The sequence below is a fragment of the Mesitornis unicolor genome, unplaced genomic scaffold (genome assembly GCF_000695765.1).
Source record: "Mesitornis unicolor isolate BGI_N332 unplaced genomic scaffold, ASM69576v1 scaffold15807, whole genome shotgun sequence".
NCBI lineage: Eukaryota > Metazoa > Chordata > Aves > Mesitornithiformes > Mesitornithidae > Mesitornis > Mesitornis unicolor.
Window position 1 is genome coordinate 75,529 of NW_010198561.1, and position 20,416 is coordinate 95,944.

The 20,416-nt window shown below is 38.7% G+C and overlaps 1 protein-coding gene across 1 annotated transcript in view; it reads left to right on the top strand.

The window, feature by feature from the left end:
• The window catches only part of CPNE4 (copine IV), a gene marked incomplete at its 5' end in the record, with an annotated part of 101,385 nt that overhangs the window by 64,522 nt on the left and 16,447 nt on the right, over positions 1 to 20,416 (top strand). The window contains one exon of the mRNA XM_010189180.1: positions 14,003 to 14,057. Within this exon, the coding sequence (XP_010187482.1) occupies positions 14,003 to 14,057 (55 nt within the window). The remainder of the gene's footprint in view (positions 1 to 14,002; positions 14,058 to 20,416) is intronic.

A 20,416-nucleotide genomic window follows, 5' to 3' on the forward strand; every position in this document is an offset into this window, starting at 1 on the left:
TGCTGAACCTAAGGGCTGTTTAGAGACAGAGTGTCATTATTTCCACAGGGGCATGAGACCACAAAGATAGCAGTGCTCTTACCTGAAGCTTTATGGTTTGTATCTATTAATTATCTCAAATAGTCACAACTGACTGATTTCAACGCAAACCAAGGAAAATTTTCTTTGGGTCTCAGAATTAATGTATTTACATAAAAGGAAAGAATAGTTAGAATAAAGTAAAACCTGTTGTTTACATGCTTTTTGCATTCCAATAGCACAGCTGATGAATGCTAACTTTTGCTACACTTATAGTCCAAAAGACTGTTTTTTTATAATTGGGTGGGAAAAAAAGCCTATGGCTATTACTTAAAATACTTCTGTAATTAGAAACATTCAAATTTATTTGTAATTTGGGATAAATTGTATTGGTAAGTAATATGCAGAGAGACCATACTCTACCTCCAAAATTTTCTTTTATGTATTCTAGTTAGTTCTGTTGATCAAACCAAATCTTCCTATAATCTAGGCTTCTGTACAAATCAGCCTAACATAACGTATCCCTAAATAATTAATGCTCCAAATTAAGGGCTGCCTCACATCCCTTGATACAGTGGAATAATTCCTGCTCATCCAGAAGTCCATTTATCTGTATGGTTCAGAGATTCCTGAAACAGCTAAATGAATAATGCCGTTCTGCGTAGTTAAGCGTGAAAGAATGAGATACATTCTTTCATCAGCAATATTCAGAGAATGAGAAATAGGCTTTGATTATTGTCCTGATTGTAGAAATGCTGCAGTCCTGGAGGAACTGGCCAATCTGATAATGGTATGGGAAATGGAAGAGCTGTTCACCTGCACAAAAGACTTAATACTTTATCTATATGGTGGAATTGTTTCAGGCTATAACAACATTGTCATAAGAGAGAAGATAAATTTTGTATGCTATATAATCAACGACTAAGCAACAGCAGCAATAGACCATAAAGGGAGGATAAACATTGATTAGTTTAAAGGAATTAGAATTAATTTTAAGGAAATACAGTTAGAAATAGTGGAAAGGGGAAAACACACTGAAAACTTATTATTGAAAATATTTGGTAAAATAAGCAGACAGATCCACGGAGAAGAATTTATTTCAAGTTAAATGACTCATGAATGTTTAAAGATGATCTCATGAAGCAGTAAGTGAGAAACATGTATGTCTATTTAAATATTTTCACAATCTTTCTTTTATATTAAGAATTATATCACTGGTATGATTTTACCTTGAAATTGAGCAAGTCTACTCTGCCTTTTTTTGGCATAGAGAAACAGATGAAAATGATGAAAAATCATTGGGCACTGAAGTGTTTAATATTAAAAGGATCTGCTTCTGTCTCGTTCCATATATATTCTTAACCTCAGTAATTTCAGTATTGAGTTCTCTGGATCAGAAGTGAAATCAACCAGCAATATCAGCCAGGATCCTGAAAATCTGTTGATCACTACCAAATGTGTGTATATTCCCTCTGCATGTTTTTAGCAATGCGTTAGTAGGTGCACTTAAGGCAGTTGAGGTTATACCTAGCTCTGTGTGAACTATGGTGGCTTAGGGCTTCAGGGCTTCTAACCTTCACCAACTCTGAACAGTGGTCTTGGCCACCCTTCTGTTTTAGAGCCTGCTGGGGGCCCCTTCAAGAGAATGCTGTTTTCAAAGGAGAGATGACAGGTGTCATTGCTGGTTGAACACCCAGATGTAAGGAAAGACAAACTCATTCATCAGTTAAAACGTCAGACCTGTGAACCAGAATCTTACAACAGCCATGACTCTCTCTAAGTTATGTAGTAATAATTTTGAATATGTCCTGTTCTCCATGGCAGCTGTTCACCAAATACTGCCCCCTGCTCAACACTGCTTTGTAGGCCAGAGAAGCCTATGGCTAAACTGTGGAATCAGGGAATGTTTCCTTTCCCCTGTGTCCCAGCATAAGGTCTGTCCATGTCCTGACTGCAGGGCAGGACCTGACCTACCTCTTCTCGCTTCCCCTTCATACGTCCTGGTTTCCATCAAAAGGAAACAGAGGCATATGAACAGCAAGAAGCCATCTGAATAATGGCAGCAAGTTGCACAGCACAGCACAGCTGCCCTGAGTAGGCAAGAACCAGCACCCAAATAGTATTGGGATGTGCCCTCAGCACATATACGTGCACATTGACTGTTTCTATTATTATAATCTGGAAACATCTGTGAAAACTAGTATCTATAGATAAAACAAGTACTTTTCCCAAGATAGGTGCAGGTGTGCTATGAATCTCTCATGTTAGCACCTGGAGCTATATACCAAGACACACACACTTATATATATACACAATTAGAGTTTTACTCGAATGTATAAATATATAGTTATGCATATAATATAGTTATTATATATACTTGTATATGTAATATGTATGATTAGGACTTAGCCATGCAGTAAAAAGATTGATTTCTCTTTTATGCTGTTTTATAAGCTTCTCTTTCTGCACAGCAGAGGCATAAGTCACAATAACAACAGTGCACACAGTTTATTAAAATGGCTGGTCCTTTGATCGTAATTATATGTTTTACCAATGCTGGAGTATAACCAGTTAGCCATGAGTGTAGCTCATCTCTCATTCTGCAGTGACTGCTGTCTCTGGCAAAGGAAAAAGGGTTGGAATGGGAATGTAAATAGCTTGTTTGTAAGGATAAATGCTGTTACATGAACATAATGCTAAAGGCTGTAATACTTCCTAAATGATCTTTCATTATTGCAGCTTTTAATGATGATATTGTGAGTGAAGCCCATGGCAGGACTTGCAAATCTGCTCCACAGTTTGAAATTTCTGCAGTTAGTAGCTTTCCTTTCTCTTCTGCTTATTAAGAATCTCATTATATTATATTAAATATTTATCTTTGCATTAAAATATCTGTTCTGTTTCAGCAAGACACTAGAGCTTATTATCTGATCCCATTGAATTCAGTCAGAATCCAGCAAACAGTAAAGTATTATGCAAAATATAGATGGCACTAAGATGAGTTAAGAGTTTTACTGAATTTGAAATTTATTGTTAATTGTTCACCCCACACCCAAAAGTTCAGTGCCTCCCTTATACCTGGATGATCTTTGTGATTAATTTTTACACATAGTTTTATATTTGTGCATACATTCAGGTTTCTTCACTGGATTCATAAAAAGTGCTTGCAAACATCTAAGAATCAGCTTTTGTGTGGCCAAATCAATGACTTTGAAAAAGGCAAAGGTTAGATGTATTTTATCCAACAATTTTAAGCATTTGTTGCATTGGATATTTGTGGAGCTTCCCATTCTTGATGGGCCATCCCCTACACACTCAGCTCGTGATTCCGTGTATTTGACTGCATAGTTTTGTAAAATGATGTCATAAAGTTGATCTTCATTTTGTTTGTATTCCAAATCTATTTCAAAAATTAATTCTTCACTCTTAAAGATACTGCAGACTTTTTTTTAATTTCCAAGAGCCCTTGAAACACATGGAAGATAAATTCTATCTGTTTCCTGACACTAATGTCCTTTTTAATTTAGCAAATAACCTTCTTAACTCTAAATGCTCAAGTAGCTCCATAAAACTGACATTCACATAGATAATATGTTAACAAATAAACTGCTTGTGTAAAGCACACTTGGCTAGCAACCTCCCCAAAGGCCACTAATGAGCCAGGAGTTCATTATTCCTGTAAAGTGCAGAAATTATTTATGTGTAGAGCTCAGTAAAATACTTAAGAGTGAACATTTTAAAACTGGGACATGTTCCACAAAAGATGTGAAAGTCTTGAAGTCAATCTGTGTTTTAACATTAGCTTCTGCAATCAATGATTGCAGCAGTAGCTGACTAGATGCAAAAAATCCTCATTATGATTTCTTCTTCAGTATTTTAGGCCTCAGTGAATGCGTTCACTCTGATTGAAATCCATATGTAAAACATTCCTTCCCTCATGCAATGAAGTGCACTTGAAAATTAGGAAAGAAGGGAAAAAATGAATGGAGAAAATAAAAGACCAGGATTCCCAGTCCAGCACATCCTTTTCAGTGTAGATCTAAAAAGGGAAAAAACTAAGTCAGATGAAAGGTCCATCTGGCCCAGAAACACATTTCCTGAGGTACTCAGCAGAGAGCAGTTAGGGAGGAAAAAGAGATCAAGGTATGTATAATGTAGTACATGTTATGGGAGTCATATACAAATCTGTGTGATTGGTCCCAAATACAAAGGTCAGTACATACTTAAATGCTGTGGTTTTGGACTGAGGCTTTATGTGGAAAAGAGATCCCAGTTTACACCTTGCAGTCTGCTTTAGTTTAGCTATGGGTTTGCGAGTGAAGACTCAGAGAGTTACCTTGGCTGGAGGGATCTGAATTAAATACCTTGAAGTAATTTTAGCAGACACCAGCAGAAAAGCAGAACCTTGCTTTGGTTGAGATAGTGGTATAATAGTGGATCATCAAAACTGGGGCAAAAGAATGATGCCTAGAATAACTAGCACTATATGCAACATTAAATATTTCATGAAAACCCTATACGGAGATACAGATGTTAAAATTTAATCTACCTATGCAGATCAATAAATAAAAATATGCTTAATTATTAAGCATCTCTCTTTATCACTTTAATTACAGAAACAACCTTTCTGGAGGCTGTTAAGCAAAAAAGCTGATTAGCATATCTAAACAAGTTTAAAAACCATGGGGGAAAAGACATGAATCTTTTTATTTAGTGCTTTAATAGCACCAAATTTGCACAGACATACAACAGAAGAGTAGTAGAAAAACAGTAACCTATACAGAAAAACTTGTAGCTTATGTTTATCAGGAATCTCAGAAGTGGGTAAACATATTCTGAAGTGTTTGGATAACCCATGACTAGAACTGCACTGGGAAAAAGGAATTACTAGTACTTCCAATCACAAAACTGGATTGAAAATCCTTGGATTTAACTGCTGTGGACCTAGGCTGGCACAATGACTTAATATGTAGACAACCTGTATTTGCTGACTGCTGCCACATAGTGGTTTCTACAATCACCACTTTTTATCCCAAGAATCGGTACAGGAGAATTAGTCTAGTAAAACTGTTGGGCAGGTGACATCGTAACAGTTTCTTTTGCATATGTGCATACATACATACATATATGTGTCTGTGTATTTATCTGTATATATATGTCTATATATAAGTATATCTCTGCAGGCTCTTTACCTGGGCAGATACTGTCTATTCTTGCAGCTCTGCCTTTTCCCTTACCATGTTTTCATCCTTGTGTCCTCTTTATGCTGCCTCTTCTCCCAGGCACTCAGTTCCTATGTCAATGTAGCAGTCACGAGCAGTCCCTTCCAAGTTTCTTAGCAAAACAACTGCTTCCTCCAGGTGCTGTTCAGAGACCTCTGCTGCATTCTTTCATACATCAAAATCTTAACTTTCTGTGGGGTTTTCTGTGCAGTCTTTACTATTTTTCAGTTCAGCTTGAAATCTCCTCTGAGGAAGAGCTTTGTTCTGTGCAGCAACTGACACTTCTCTGGGACTGTGCAGACTGGTACTGCTGGGATTTCTCTGTCACCGTTTCTTTCTAAAGAGAGTGACTTGAAGTACAAAACCCTACAAACTTTGTTGGAAATTGCATACCACCTACTGCTGTAAAGACTAAACATCTGTGTAAATAAATAAGCATTAATAAGTAAATAAGCATAAATAAAGAAAATAGCAGTTTATCTTGCCATTTTCACTGATGCAGTGTGATACTAATCTGGTACATCTTTAGTCAGCGCAACTATGTCCACAACTTCGGAAGTGCAAATTTCCCCCTTGCATTGTTAAGGATATAACTATTCCAGTCATGCACTCCATTATATTAGCATATAGCTGAGAAGCAAATTATTCCCATTTGGAAACCAATCTGCGGGGTAAGTGAACACCATGTTCTAAATCTTTTCATGCAAGTTTTCTCCTTTACAGAACGTGGACACCTTTTGCCTGAATTGACCTTAACAGGATGTTTGTGGGTAAAATTGTGCTCAATCAAATCTAAACAATTCTAATGAATTAAGTTCCATTTACTATCTTATCGCCTCCAAATTATTGTGAAATTAACCTTGATCAGAGAGTCCAAATCAACAGAACAGAGGGTAGTACCTTTTTTTCTCTGCGTATTCAGTGATGCCTAGCTGAATGTTTAGTCATCAGTATACTTCACTTACAATATTGCTCTAACTTGTTTTGATAGTGTTCTTCATGCTGACTTAATGTCATTTTGATTTTGATAAAATTACATCAACAGCTCATTTGGTCACATTAAATCACAATATAATCTCTGTAACGGTTTTATCCTGTTCATCCTAGAAAGCTCATTTGTATCTTGAGAGGATTTGATGAAAATTCCTCTCCCAGCACCTTCCTGCATACATATGCCCATGCAGTCCTGTATTCCCCTTTTCCCAGCATGCCTCTTATAGATATTTTCTGATAGAAAAATTGTTGCAGAGGAAGCTCTCTGACCAACCCTTTCCACGTGATTTGTAAAAAGGGACAAAATTATTTGCATACGTAGCAAATCTTTTGGTTTTGTGGTTACTTAGCGCAGTGCACTCTGAAACTTGAAAGCCACACTTGTGTTTCATGAGGGCGTGGCCCCACCACTCTTTGCTTTGGGATTCTTCACAATCTGCATCTTATGTGGTAGAATTCAGCCTGCTGCCTGCAGCATCATATTCAAGTCATGTCAAGTTTTACACGTGTGAGATCAGAGTCTGTATGAGAATGACCTTTTCAGTGATGGTACAATTTTCCATATATGGTGCCACAGATATGCCAATTCACTATAGAGTTAAGGTTTTGGAAAGTACATGGGTATATGCGCAACCCCTTAAAATACATGGGGCTGTCTAGAAACTGCCTGGTTTGAGAAGTTAAATATAACTCACAGTTACCTCTTGCAACATGCCCTTCCCTAGTTTATTCCCAATTATAAAGTCCCATTTCTTTTTCAAGATCCATTTTACTGAATTGAGTCATTCATGTAGGTATAAATCAGGTCATTGCAATTTATTTGTCATCTTGCATGGAAGCTTGACATTTTGTCTCACCTTCCTGAATATGCCATTTTATTAGGCTATCCTTCTATCAAGTGATACATCTCACTGCCATTTCATTATGCTTAGCCTACTCCTCCCCCAAGCTCTGATGACTTTTTTTTTCTATGGGTATTTACTTTTCCCCAGTCTAGGAATTTCTGAGTTCATTTGATATTTTTACCCTGCAGAGCTTCGCTTGTAATTCTTTAATGTTAACAAGGGGAAGTTTAAATGTATTGTACCTGGACTCGGCTTTGTTAGTTATTCCATGAGTTGATGCCTTTTGGTGGTTAGCTTTGGGGAATTTGTATTCCCCTGCTTCATTAACTATTTCCCTCGCAGGTGAGACAGGCATTCCCTCATATTCTTGAAACTCAATTACTTGTCAGTATCTATTTCTCCATATGCAGCAGATTCCAGCTCCCCTAAGGTGACTAAGAGCTGTAATTAAAGACAGTGAGCGAATTTTAATGTCAGAATTTTGCACATGATTGTGTAGCATCTCTGTCTGTGACAGAGCAAACAATGTAGCTGTTGCAGTGATTTACCATTGATCTGTGTGCTCCCAGATCTCCTTTGTAACCAAGATGTGTGATAATCAGTTCATTCCTACTGCTCCATTAAAAATTGCTGTGTGTTATGGACTAGATGCCAAGCTTTGCTACATACAGTACTGGTTTGATTAATCACACAGTAATCTGGCCAAAACCAGAGATGTGGTTGTATTGAACCAGGCACAACCACACAGTGAGTATCTGGTGACAGCATAGCTGTCCCTCAGAGAAGAATACAGATTAGAGGGAGAAAACACTGCTGCCGCTGAACTCTTGTGGTCTTTCTAACTCTGACTGGGGCAGGCTGAGAACTGGACCACAGCCTGGCTCTTCCTCTAGCCCATCCTGGAGGAGTACAGGTGGCTGAGCAAGACAGCAAGAGGTGAAGTAGATGGGCTCCGGTCCCTTCCACTAAAACAGTTTTATTTAGTGCTATTCAATCACACATATAATGTCCTTCATTAACCTATCTCTGCTTGCAAAGCAGGAACTGAAAATGTTTAAATATTTCAAATGATTTCTGTATTTTCTTTGGAACTGCTACTAATCCATGTAAGCTGTTATGATTCAGAATTTACTGGCATCAAGCCCTTCTCAGATAAGTACTAAGTAATACACTCAGGAACATGATTCATTCATATGCTTTAGAAAGGAAACACTTTATTCAGCTCATATTCTTCCAGTTTGCTCCCTGAACATGAAAGATTACAATTTTAATTGGGTTTTGAGATGACTCTATTTTGTTTGCAGCATTTCCTGTTTTCTCCTATTTCTTTTTCTTTCCCCTTTCCTCTCTCTTCTCCCCCTTTTCCTCTTCCCATGTCCCCTTCCTTCCTTCTCCCTCTTCTCACATTCACACTTTTTTCAATTACAGGTGTAACAGACACTCCCCTTTTATTTTTACAATTTGAAACTTATTTTTAACAGAGTCTAAATGTCAGAGTTTAAATGTCTGATTTTATCACAGGAAAAGTATGTAGAGCAGAGCAGATTCACAGTTTATTCTTTTAATATTAGAATTGAAAATGAAAGGCACAGTAATTGATTTTAGTGCATCCAGCATAGTACTTTAAAAATATCTCCCTGATAATTCTGATCTGACTCAAAACCAAAATTACAACTGACAGCTTAATATCCAGGGATTCTAGTCAGGTATATTCCTTGAAAGAATTTCTAAGAGCTGTAAATTTAATATATTTGGTCATTTGAAACCACAAATGGGTTCTTTGTGTTTCTTTCCCCCCTGCCTTTGCCCCATGTTTCTTTCTTTCCCCCTCCATTCACTGCATCATTAGTACCACTACTGCTACTGTGTTGCTCCAGCATACAGTGCGCAGGTTTTCATGCTGAGGCTCTCCAAGGTCAGTTCAGTCACACCCATACAAATTGCTGTATTGACGTCAGGAGTTTAAAGGGAAGCACATCTATAACTACGTACCCAAGGGCTTTCATGAGCACCAGTAAAATGAGTCCCAAACAACCTGTGTAAGTGGCTAGCTAAAAGTTCATTTTTTCAGAATGAATAAATGGCATATAGAATGACTTAGGCCTTTTTCCTCCCTTCATTTATTCCATAGAATTAAGAACTTAGATTCCTAATTTAGATTTTAAAAGGGAACTAGTTTTCAGAGAACATAGTCCTGACAGCTCTTGTTTTCCTTTCCAAATACAGGTATTCCCACACTGGTGAATACCTAGCTCTATCTCCAACATTGTCTATGCCAGCAGCTTCAGAGGAAATTGCAAAAGACTCTCTAATGTCTGAGTAATTAATTTCAGACAGTGGAAGAGTTTTATCTGGATTCTGCTATTCTCTAGGAATAGCAAATCCTTCTCAGAATAAAGCTGAGCTTCAAGTTTCAATGATACTACATGTCAGAGGGCACCAGTGGTTAGCAAGACAAGATTTTGAAATGTTCTTTATTTTGTCTCCTTATCTTTGTTTTAAACATATTTCTTACCTCCTAGTAGCACTAGGCTTTCTAGTGAAACAGAAAAAGGTATCATTATCTGTATCACTTACTAAGTTAAAAAACCTATTCATCTGTTCTCCTGTCTGTGCAGTACAGCTCACTGAAATCTCTCTCCTCTTTGCCCCTGTTAACGTATTGATTTGTCATTGTGCTTCCTCTCTTTCTATTAGATAGCTTGAAGGATGGGTGAGTAAAGCTGAGCAATCTTCCAAAAGGATAATACAGGATATTTTGAGAAATTATTTTCAGCTGTGTGTTATCTTATAGCTGAGGTGTTACTGAGGGACTTTTCTCTAACTGGTTGTATTTCTGTTCAGAAAACTGCAGTCTTGGAGTTCTGACAATTCTTTTTTATGTCCATTAATTTACATTTACCGATATGAACACTGAACCTGAACCCTCTCCTTGATTTTACCTTTAGGGTATAACCTAGATCTGCTCAGTCTTTGATATCTTTCAGTAATATATACGTGTTTGACTGGAAAAAGTACAAAAAGCCATATACATCTATGCTTGCATGACTACTCATGGCCCTTATATAACCAAGTATAAAAGTAAAAGACTTATGCCTTTGCTTTTTTTAATCTTCGATTACTTCAGCTTTTTGAAAGTTATGCCAAGTTTTAATTTTCAAGGGAACCTATGTAAGCCAAAGAACAATTGAAAATGTGAAGTAGATGTGAAGAGTAATTTTGTAAAGATTCTGCCAAGCCATAATCCTTTTTTTTTACTTGGTTTTGTAAAATTCAGGTTTTACAGAACCAGTTTGTTTTTCCACTTCTGTGTTTCTCTCCTGTCCCTTTAGCAATGTGTCTCCAGCAAGACAGTGCAAGCAGTTTCCTTGCATGTGCCAAGGACTCACTGGCTAGGTTTGAACTGGACAAACCAAAGATCCTAATGTGGCCTGAAGCCAAGGACATGGCACTGCCCATGTCCTTATATCTCAGCTTTCCTCTTCCCAGCACAAACTGGTGATACCCAAACTCCCATTTGAGAGCAGTCTCAAACACAGCTGTCCCCAGCAATGTCCCTGGGTAGTCTCTGGGGGCTGCTGCTTGTCAGGGGCCAGCACTATGCCAGGAAGGGTGCTAAAAGACTATGCCTGTAGTCACATCCCAGTGCTTCAGCCAGGGTCCCAGTCCTATTTCATGGTATAAATGAAGCCCAAAAGCCTGAGCAAGCAACACAAAGGAAAGCTATTTCGCTGTTTTCTTCTTTTGAGTGAGTTTAAATTACAAAGGAAGAAAAGTCATTAGAGCAGATCCCTCTCCTACTAAAATGCCAGGTTAGGAAGCAGAACTGGAGTCTCTGATGCATGCAATTCATCCCTGAGGCACCAAGAAACCTTCTTTTCATTTTCTGACTGTAGTTTTAGTCCCTAGATGGCCTAACCTTTGACATAGATTCCAGAAGCTGGGAAGCTGCTCTGCTTTCTGCTACAAGCTGCCACGATAGCCCTGGGTCTGTCACGCCTCTATACCATAAGGGATTGTCCTGGAAGCGAGAGAATCCCTGGCTACCCTTCTAGGTCACCTTTTCCCTGCTGTGTCTCAGTAGTGCAGGATAAGCAGAATGAGAGCAGGCTCAGCTGCTGGTTTTTCTCTCATATGACAAAGTGAGGGGTGGATGGGAAGACTAGAGAGGGTTACTTTGTAAAATATCACTAAGCCATTAAACTGCATAATTACTGAAGACTGAGACCTTTATGTTAGCTGAACACATTGGTTTGCATGATAGGAGGAAAAGTATTGCTAACATTAAAATTTTATTTTATTCTGAAAGCTGTCAGCCACAAATTTTGAGGCGTGCTCAGGGAATAACATGATTATCTTTTTTATGCAAGACATGCCATGAGTAGTAATCAAAAGGTTCCCTTTGTACCATAAAGATCAAGCTCTGGGAGCACATGAACATTAATTCCTTGGTCCCAGCAGCTTGAATCAGAATACTAAAGGAATGTACCTAAATTCTGGAAAATGAGGAGCTTTCCAAGGAGAGCGTGGAGCTGTCCTGAGTTAGGCAAGAGAAAGTACTAAGCACAGGAGTAGACCCCAGGATACCCCTTCTCTCTGGAGTTGCTGTACTTCTTCCCTCTGAAAAGCAGCTGTGTGGAATCTCATCTTGAAGGTGTACATGACCCAGCTTTACTCTTTCACAAGGTAATGGTAGCAGTAACTAGCACTTGCTCAAAAAGGAGATATGGGAGATTCTAAAAATAAAGACAGGTGTCCTGACTGTGGTGGTAAGGTATCCTGAGTGCAGAATAACAGTGGAAGCTGTGCCACTGTGTGACTGGGAATGTGAGAGTCTCACCACCAGAAGGAAAATCCAGGCTGTTGGAGGTATCAGTGCTGCCTCTGAATTGCTGCAGAGCAGAGGAGGGAGCTGCAGGTATGAGAGTGCCTACACTTATTTACTCTGGAAACATTGCAGGACAAATGCAAGCACTGTATGCATTTAGGCATCTCCCAGGTTGGGTAATTGCTGCCAACATCAGCTTTTTGGATTGCTTTATTGAACTTAGACATTTATGTTCTACCTAAGTAAAATTCTTTTTTAGTCTTTGTTTGCCCTTGCCCAAAATCAATTAACTCGCAGCTCCACAGGGTTTGATTTTCTAATCCAACCATGCTTAATCATTGATGTAAAACAAGATTTTTCTCTCCCCTCAGATTCTTTTCTAATGACTTCTTATTTCTTGCCTTCTAAGTGTGTGCCTGAATTCTCTGCATCTATTTATAAGGGCTTCCCTGCTTCCAAGAGTGTTTAATCAAAGAGAAAGTTATCAGCAGGTGGTTAGCATCAGATGTCAACAGCTACTTCATTTCTGACATATCTTTGAAAAAATGTTTCATTACCATGCAAATTATGGTAGTCCTCCTTTGCAAGATCCATTGTCACACAGTGTAACATGTGATACACAGAATTGTGCTCCCAAGATTTATGCGGAAACTACATTTCATAGCTAAACAACAATTGTGAGAGCTAAGCCATCAGATGACAGTCATCAGTGCTTCCATGTGATCTGGCGATTATTTCTGTATCCCATGATGGCAAATCTAACTTCATTGAGGGCTTATTTCTGCTTTCTTTTAAACTCTTCCACTTTTCTTTAGCTTGTATCAGAAATATCATAGTGCCTTTTACAGCCTATGCCAGACAGAATGGCCCAGCAGCTTTAGTGGGTGCTATTATCTTTCCTGAGTATGTCTGGGAAGCAAATTATTCACTCAATACTTGGAGTGGCAACTTTGTGAACTATACAAAGAAAATTGAAGCTGCTGGCCTTTCTAGGCAATTGATGAAAGTGCTAATGGTAGTAGGAACTTAACTTTTCCAAGGGCCCTGAAACCCTGTAAGCAGAATGGGACAAACTCATGAGGGGTTTGATTCATCAGAGCACTGGAGTACAGATCAGTGACTTCAGCAGGGCTTCAGGATGTGTTTAGAATCAAGCATATGTTTGGGTGAATTGTTAAACTCAAGTGTGTGATCAAGTGCTTTGCTGACTCAGGGACGAGACATTCCTTACAGCTTGTTGTTTTCCACTTTGCCATCTGGGAAGAGGCAGCTTGACAGCACGTGGGCTGTGTGAGACATTATTGCATTTCTGAAAGGGTATTAACAGCCTTGAAGTTTTCAGGTTCTCTGAATCAAGAATTTTTGTCTCTACAGATCTAACTGGTATGGAAAAACCTCACTGTAGTGCTTGAAGGCAAACTGACCATGCCACAGCATTTGCTAGGTTATCAGTCAATCTATGCCTAATTAAAATAATCTCATGTTTTAGTGGAGCTACTAAAGATGCAGGTGGAAAGTTTTATAGAACCTGCAGATATGAGGGTGTGAAATTGCCCCTTTTCTGATACTTTCGTAATAAAAATATCTTTTGCACCTACACAACCATAAGAACCCAAATTTGTGAACACTTTTAATTAGAGAGTCATCTTTTCACTACATCTATTTTCTCAGCTGGGGGAGCACATCTGTATTTATATGAAATAAATCTGTTGTTACAGGCTATTAAGACAAGTCACCCTCATTCTACAGTCAGATAGTGCAAAAGAGTGGGTAATACAGACCGGTTATTGCATTTGTGGGAGAAATGCAAGATACCTTGATCCCTCAGTATTCTCCGAATGATTTTAACTTCCCCAGAATACTAGGGTTTCATCTGAAAAATCTCTCATATCATTTCTTCATCATGGTCAGTACACACCCCTTCTCCTCTAATCCAATACCTTTCCAGTCTGCCATGTAACACTCTTGACCTAAAAGCCAATTCTGTACTGTTGTGCTGCTTTGCATTTTTTGTGAATGCTTACAGAAGAATAAAAGTTTATTGTAACAAAATGCATTTCTCTGTGGGAACTCTTCTTTTTCTTATTCTTTTCCAGTGACAAAATGTTCCCAGCCTTTGGATTTGGAGCAAGGATACCCCCAGAATACAAAGTAGGTGCATAACTTACATTTTATATTTTCTGTGGTTTACAAGGCACAAAATAAGGGAGAAACGGTTCAGTACAGGGTGGGGGCTAGAGGGAGCAGTTCTTATTGCTTGTTTTCTTTTGTCTGCCTAGTGATAATTCACTGAAACCAGAAATCAAGATTAGACTTGAAAAGTTGTGTTACACCCAAAATATGTTGTGCTATTGAGAAGGCTTTGTTAACGGATCCTAGTCTAGTAAGAAGATAACTGATTTATTGAACAACACTTGCCAAGTATATTTTGAAGCTTTGTGAGCCCTGGTTTGACAGAACCTGTTTTTGGAGGATGTGGTGCAGCAAGCAGCCTAGTGTCCATGCTTTATTAATATCTTCCTGAAAATAAAGACTGTAGAAGAGTTTTGCTCTGTGAAATTTGCAAATTTCTGTGTCATAGTGGACATCTTCAATACTAGGAAGACAAATATAAGAGCATGTATCCATACTGAAGAGAAGTGTTATTGATAAACAAAGCAAAATGAGAGTGATCCATAGTGATGGTGCAATTCTGAGTGTAAATATGCAGTCTGGTAGGGCTAGAGTGAAGACAGTGGAGTAAAAGAAAGAGCAGGAATAAAGCAGGAATCAGTAGATGAAAAAAATGTACCAGTGTGTTCCTCATGGCTTGTAGGTTTGATACGTGCATAAGAATAACAGCAGTGATGTACATAAAATCTGATATGTGTCTTGCAAATGGGTGCCTAAGAGAAGTCAATGTATGTCTTAACAACATTGGCTTCTAAGCTAAAAAGCACTGTTATAAAAAAGAGGACTGTGCCTGACAAGTCTTTTGCAGCGCTCTGTTCCTGGAGAGTAACACCAGTGTTAATGCTTTCCAAAATCAGAGACAGCTTCCAGAACTCTGATACAGATTTTAGTGTGTAAATGCACACAGAACATCTGTGTCTGTTGTGTATCTGTTCCAACTGCAGCAGCTGACAACCATCTCTGCTACATAAGGGAGAGTGTTTTGGAGAATAAACATACTGATCAGTTTTTACCACTAGACACATTGATGAAACACAGTAGCAATTTCTCAAATGCCCATCCCTTCGCCACAAATAGATACATCTCTTTCTGTGGCTGTACAGCAGTGTTGACTGCATGAGTGGATCCAGATTGCTCTTTGAAGCTCAGTACTGGCCATCTCTGACAATGCCTTGTACTACTGTGATTGTCCGAAACAAAGGTATCCGTCTGGTGGTGTGCCAGGGGCTGGTTGTCCCATCATCTGTGAGGTGACCAACATTGCATGGGGGAAAACTTGCAATTCCTTCAGCTGCACAGAGCTGTACTTATCTAAGGATTGCTTGAAGGAAGATGTTACTGTGCCAGATGAAGTCTCTGCTGGTAATTGTAGTAGAGCAAAATTCACAGTACAAGACTGGTCTTCTTTCTCAGCCAAAATAATCATCTGGTGGCATTAGGGCCTCTGCTCAGATAAGCACAGAGACAACATACCAATTTTGTTAGACCCAAGCGACAGCCTCTTCACCTTATTGTAAGAGTGTATCTCAGGTGTCAGCTGAAAACATATCTTGCTAGAAAGTGATTTCAGGAGGACTTTGTAAGCAGATATTCCTATTATCACCAACATAAATTGATTTTCTACTTGGGCAGAACTGGTGTTTGAATAATTTCCTGACAAGTACTTAAGTAAGTCGGAGGCTTGCACTGAACTTACTAACCCATGGATGTATGAAGGGTCTTGCCCAATAGCATGAGCTGCCCTGAAGAGTCTGTGTGTTACTAACTTCTCAAAGCAAGAAAATGGACAAATCGGGACCTTCAGATTTTGAGAAGTTCAAGAAAAGTAAGGATAAACTTAAAAAGATGGGGCCACTTGCTTGTGGATTACATATGAGTGAGTAAACAAAATAAGTACCAAAATAAATGGAGGTGCAAGTGAGAGCCAGAAAAATATCTTTAATCTCCACTATGGAAAATTGTGACAGAAAATGACAAAGACAAAATGACATGACATCAGCTTACCAATGTAATAAAACTTTGAAGAAAAAAAGAACCACACTGCGAAGGGACTAGTCCTTCTGTGCAACAGATGGGGACAAACAACTAGCTTGGTGTCTCTCATGGGCACATCCAACTGGAACTAGATTAGGAAGCAACAGTCATCTGTACTATTGTTCAGTCCTTCCCTGTGATGCTCTACACAGTCCATACAAGTATCTGTCTTCTTAAAATAAACTGTGTCAACACTCTTGAGTCCCTGCTTGGCTTTGGCTGCACTTCTAAATTGAAAGATACACCCTCTAAGAGAGTGAAGAGTCAGTCTCATCGTGAGGCATTAATAAGTCAGGACCAATAAACCTGAAAATCCTTCAGTAATTTAGTCAACACTGGTATCATAAAGTTAATCTAAAGCCAACAATGATTAGTGTTTGATGTGGAACACAGCCAAGATACACAGGAAACGGTGAAGAAACTGATAAAAATTAAAAGTAACAAAGACTGTAGAGAAATGCTCCAAACTTGTCTCCCTCAACTTCTTATCTTCTGCTGCAAAAGTATGGTAACACTAGAGACACCACAGCAACACTGCAGATCTCATGCTATTCAAATGTTCTTTTGATCCTTTTAGTTATAGGTGTTACATGTCATTCATGTCTTTTGTTTTATTAAAGAACAGCAGTGTCATAACTATAATAATTAACATCTTCAAATTTAGGTTGAATCATTATAAGAACTTCTAAATTCTGACCCCATCATGTGGATAAATCAGCTTTTCATTTTAATTTATTAGAGTACCTGCTTTTCAGTCTTCAGTCCTAATAAGATCATCTAACCTATTCATAGCACATTGGTCTCTGCACACTAGCAGCTGCTCTTTTATTTCTTCCAGTAGACAACAAAGAGCTAGGGTTGTGGAATAATTTACTCCCACTGCCAAGGGTTTCTAAGTAACCATGAGAGACACCATAGAACTAAAACAGCATAGTTCCTTAAAAGTTTAAATGAAAACTGACCAACATATCCATGACAATAACAGAGTGAGGGAAGACCATAGGTAAGCAACCTGATAAAAAGAGTAGGCAAAGTAAATGGATCCAGTGGATTCAGGTCTAATTTATGTCACTCAGTCACAAGCTGTATTAAAATGAGGTCTGTAACTCACTGTTCGGCATGAATGAGTGGCAACAAGTCTCCATTTAATGACTGACTGCTATTTAGGACCAGCTGAAAGCTGCTGCTTCCAGTCTGGCCATAAGCTCTGAATTTTTTTGCCAAGGTTTCCTCAGTGCACTAGGCCACACAGGAGAAAGCTGTCCATTTCTGGTGGTGTCAAACCAGTGCCTTGGTTTCATATTGTCTTGAGCTCCTGCCTGGGATAGCCTGGATGGGTGCTGGAGGGCAATATCTACCCATCCATTTAGTGAGATTCCATCGTCCTCACATCCTTCTCCATGCTATAAGAAAAGAAATGTTTGTTATGCCAACTATTATTCCCCACGGAAAAATACACCCCCATTTTACATTAGCACTTCAGAACTATGTCACTGTCCACCTCTGCAGGCTCTTCATGAATCTCTTGAGGGTGAAACCCTTTAAAAACATGTTTTTATATATGCTTTCTACAGAATTTTCATTTCAAGAGCACACTGCTATGTTACGCTGACTTTATTTTCCCTTGTTTCAGTTCCAAATGAAACACTTCATCTGTTAGCAGAAAAACAGCAGTTTCTTTGTGGCATAAGGAATCTGTGGGAGTGAAGGAAGCAAGACATGCCATATATAACACCCCTTGTCAGACTAGAAATCCTTCATCTAATATTCAGCAATGTGATCTTTTTTCCCCAAGGCCTGACAAATACATCACCCTGCTCCTTGATCTAAGTAAACCTCTCATACCAATATTCCTCTCTTGAGTTTCTAACAGATGAAACTAGCAGAGCAAGCTGGTTATTCCACAGCAGTGTCTCCAACCCATCACTTCTTTTTTGCAAGGAGAAGTATCTAAGAAGTCTGATGGAAAGTGAAGAGGTAGCAGATAATGTGGACTGAGACACTGCTGCAAAAGGTCACAGCAAAGAGAAAAGCAAGCTGAAACACAAACACTAATTTCTTAGCAGACAGAACTCAAAGGAGCTGAAAAACCACACAGCAGCACAAACCTTACTGTTATAATGAAAACAAAGTTAGAATTCTGTCAGCCCCGTGGCAGGTGTATTGCCAATAATGAAGTGTTCTTTCCTAAAGAAAAATTGCAGGCTGACACCTGAATAGGTACGAAACAACTTGCAGTTTGTTTTAAGACAGTCCTGGTTATTTCTGCATTTGTAATGAAAGCTTCATTCACTGCTTAAGCTGGCAAGAGTTGCTGTAACTCACTGCAGTTACAGAAACAGGACAGCATTTTTGCAATCCTAACCTGCACTGTCTGGTTGGCTGGACAGGTAAGGGACTTGAAAAGTGCTGTGGTCTTTGTGATTCCTGCACTTTTCAGGAGCTTGAGGGCAAAAATATATGCATACCTGACAAAAAAGAGCCAATAGAGGATGTGTAACGGACCAAGGGAAAAAACAGAATTTGTCACCTTTTCCACGCAACCTGGATTTAGACTTGGAAACTGGGCAGCATACGCTCAAAAAACAAGTACGAAGGAAAATAAATGGCCAGGCTTTGCCAAGCAGAAATGTCTACAACGAGATCTTAGCCAGAGACATAGCTGTCTAGCTCCCAAACTATTTGATTAATGAGCATTCTGAAAATAATAGCCTTTGAGCAATGGCTCCTTAGATTTGTTAGCAACTTAAGCTTTTGCAAAATATACAGGCATTCCATATTTAATTTTCAGACTGGCAGTGGCTTAATGGTGTTCAATTTATTCACAGATAAGTGCTCAACATTGTGCATCTCAGCATTTACACTTGTTTGCATCTATTGTTCATGGATTTTTGACAATCTCTATTTAAATTAATAAGAAAGCATTCCTAAACATGCCTGAATTTGTCAGATTGTTTGTCAGGTAGTCCAAGTATCATCACCATAGAGGTTTCTGGAAGGCTGGAGCTATGTGGGACAGGGAAGTTAATTCAAATGAGTTCAACTATCTAGAGAGGGGGGAAAAAAAAGGATTACTAAATTTCAGAATTGAGACGTGGTTTCTGAGTCAAAGCAGCTTTTTGATTTAAGAAAATGGAAGTTCAGTTAGAGTAAAAGGGGTTTAAAAACTGTGAAGGCCAATATGGAATAACATGATTTGGTACAACTTTAGTAAAATGACTTTGCATAGTCCACAAGCTTTCCAGCAAATTGCTTTATGATTTTCTGGGTTTTTCTTATTTGTCAGATTCCAAGGTAGGGTTTTTGTTTGTGTTTTGAGGTTTCTATCTGAGTCCAGGTAGTTTTTTTAGTCTTTTCTTTTTTTTTAAGAAATCTCAAAAATTCTTTGAGAATTAGGAAATTCTCCTTTCCTTTCAGCTCTAACTAGAAAACTATTTAGCAAGGGCCATGCTATGAGGATGAATTTCATAACATCCCTATATGAGGGAAATAAGTTACCTGCTACATTAAATAGACTTTTCTACTAAACAGGCCATAAGCATGTGAAAGTGTGGTTATGATTCTTGTGAGACTCTCGTGGGCGCCACCACATTGATGGACAGCTGCCTTTCTGTATGCAGGTGCTTGTCCCTGTGTGTACGTACAGGCAATGGAGGTGCTGTATAGCGATAAAAAAATACTATAATCTTCCCTAGCAAAAATGTTTTGAACTATTTAGTTGATGTATTCTCAGAAATGCTGCTGTTGTAATCTACATCGTGATGTATAGTTGAGCTACTATTTTCCCTGTTAAAAACCTTGAAGAAATTACCTGAGAAATAATATGTTCCTGGTGCAGTAAGTTCCTGGACATCTGTTTTTTAATAATCCCACATCCATGATGGTACCTGCTAAATAATTTATATGGAGTCCTGCAGAAGGAAAATATTAATATATAGCCAAGTGCAAGTAAATGCCCTTAGAGGCTTTGAGCGGTGGTCTGTGCAGCAACCAAGGTAATGCTAGGCTGATCACATCACCTTGCACTCCACAGTTTCTCTCTCCTTTCCTTCTATGGATTGATTTTATGGATTGATGTTAGGAGAGAGGAGTAGGACTAAGCAGAGGGTCAGCTACATATTCAAAACTTAATCCAGGGTCCGTGGCACAACCACAGTTCTTTGAGGACGTTCCTGATCGTGAGGCTGAGTTCCACCACAGACCACAGTCTGCAGTTCTTTGCAAAGTTCCCTGTGCCAGGTACTAATGTAAAGCAGTCATTCTGTGTTTGTGTGACTTGACACATTCCAGGATTTCCTGACTTT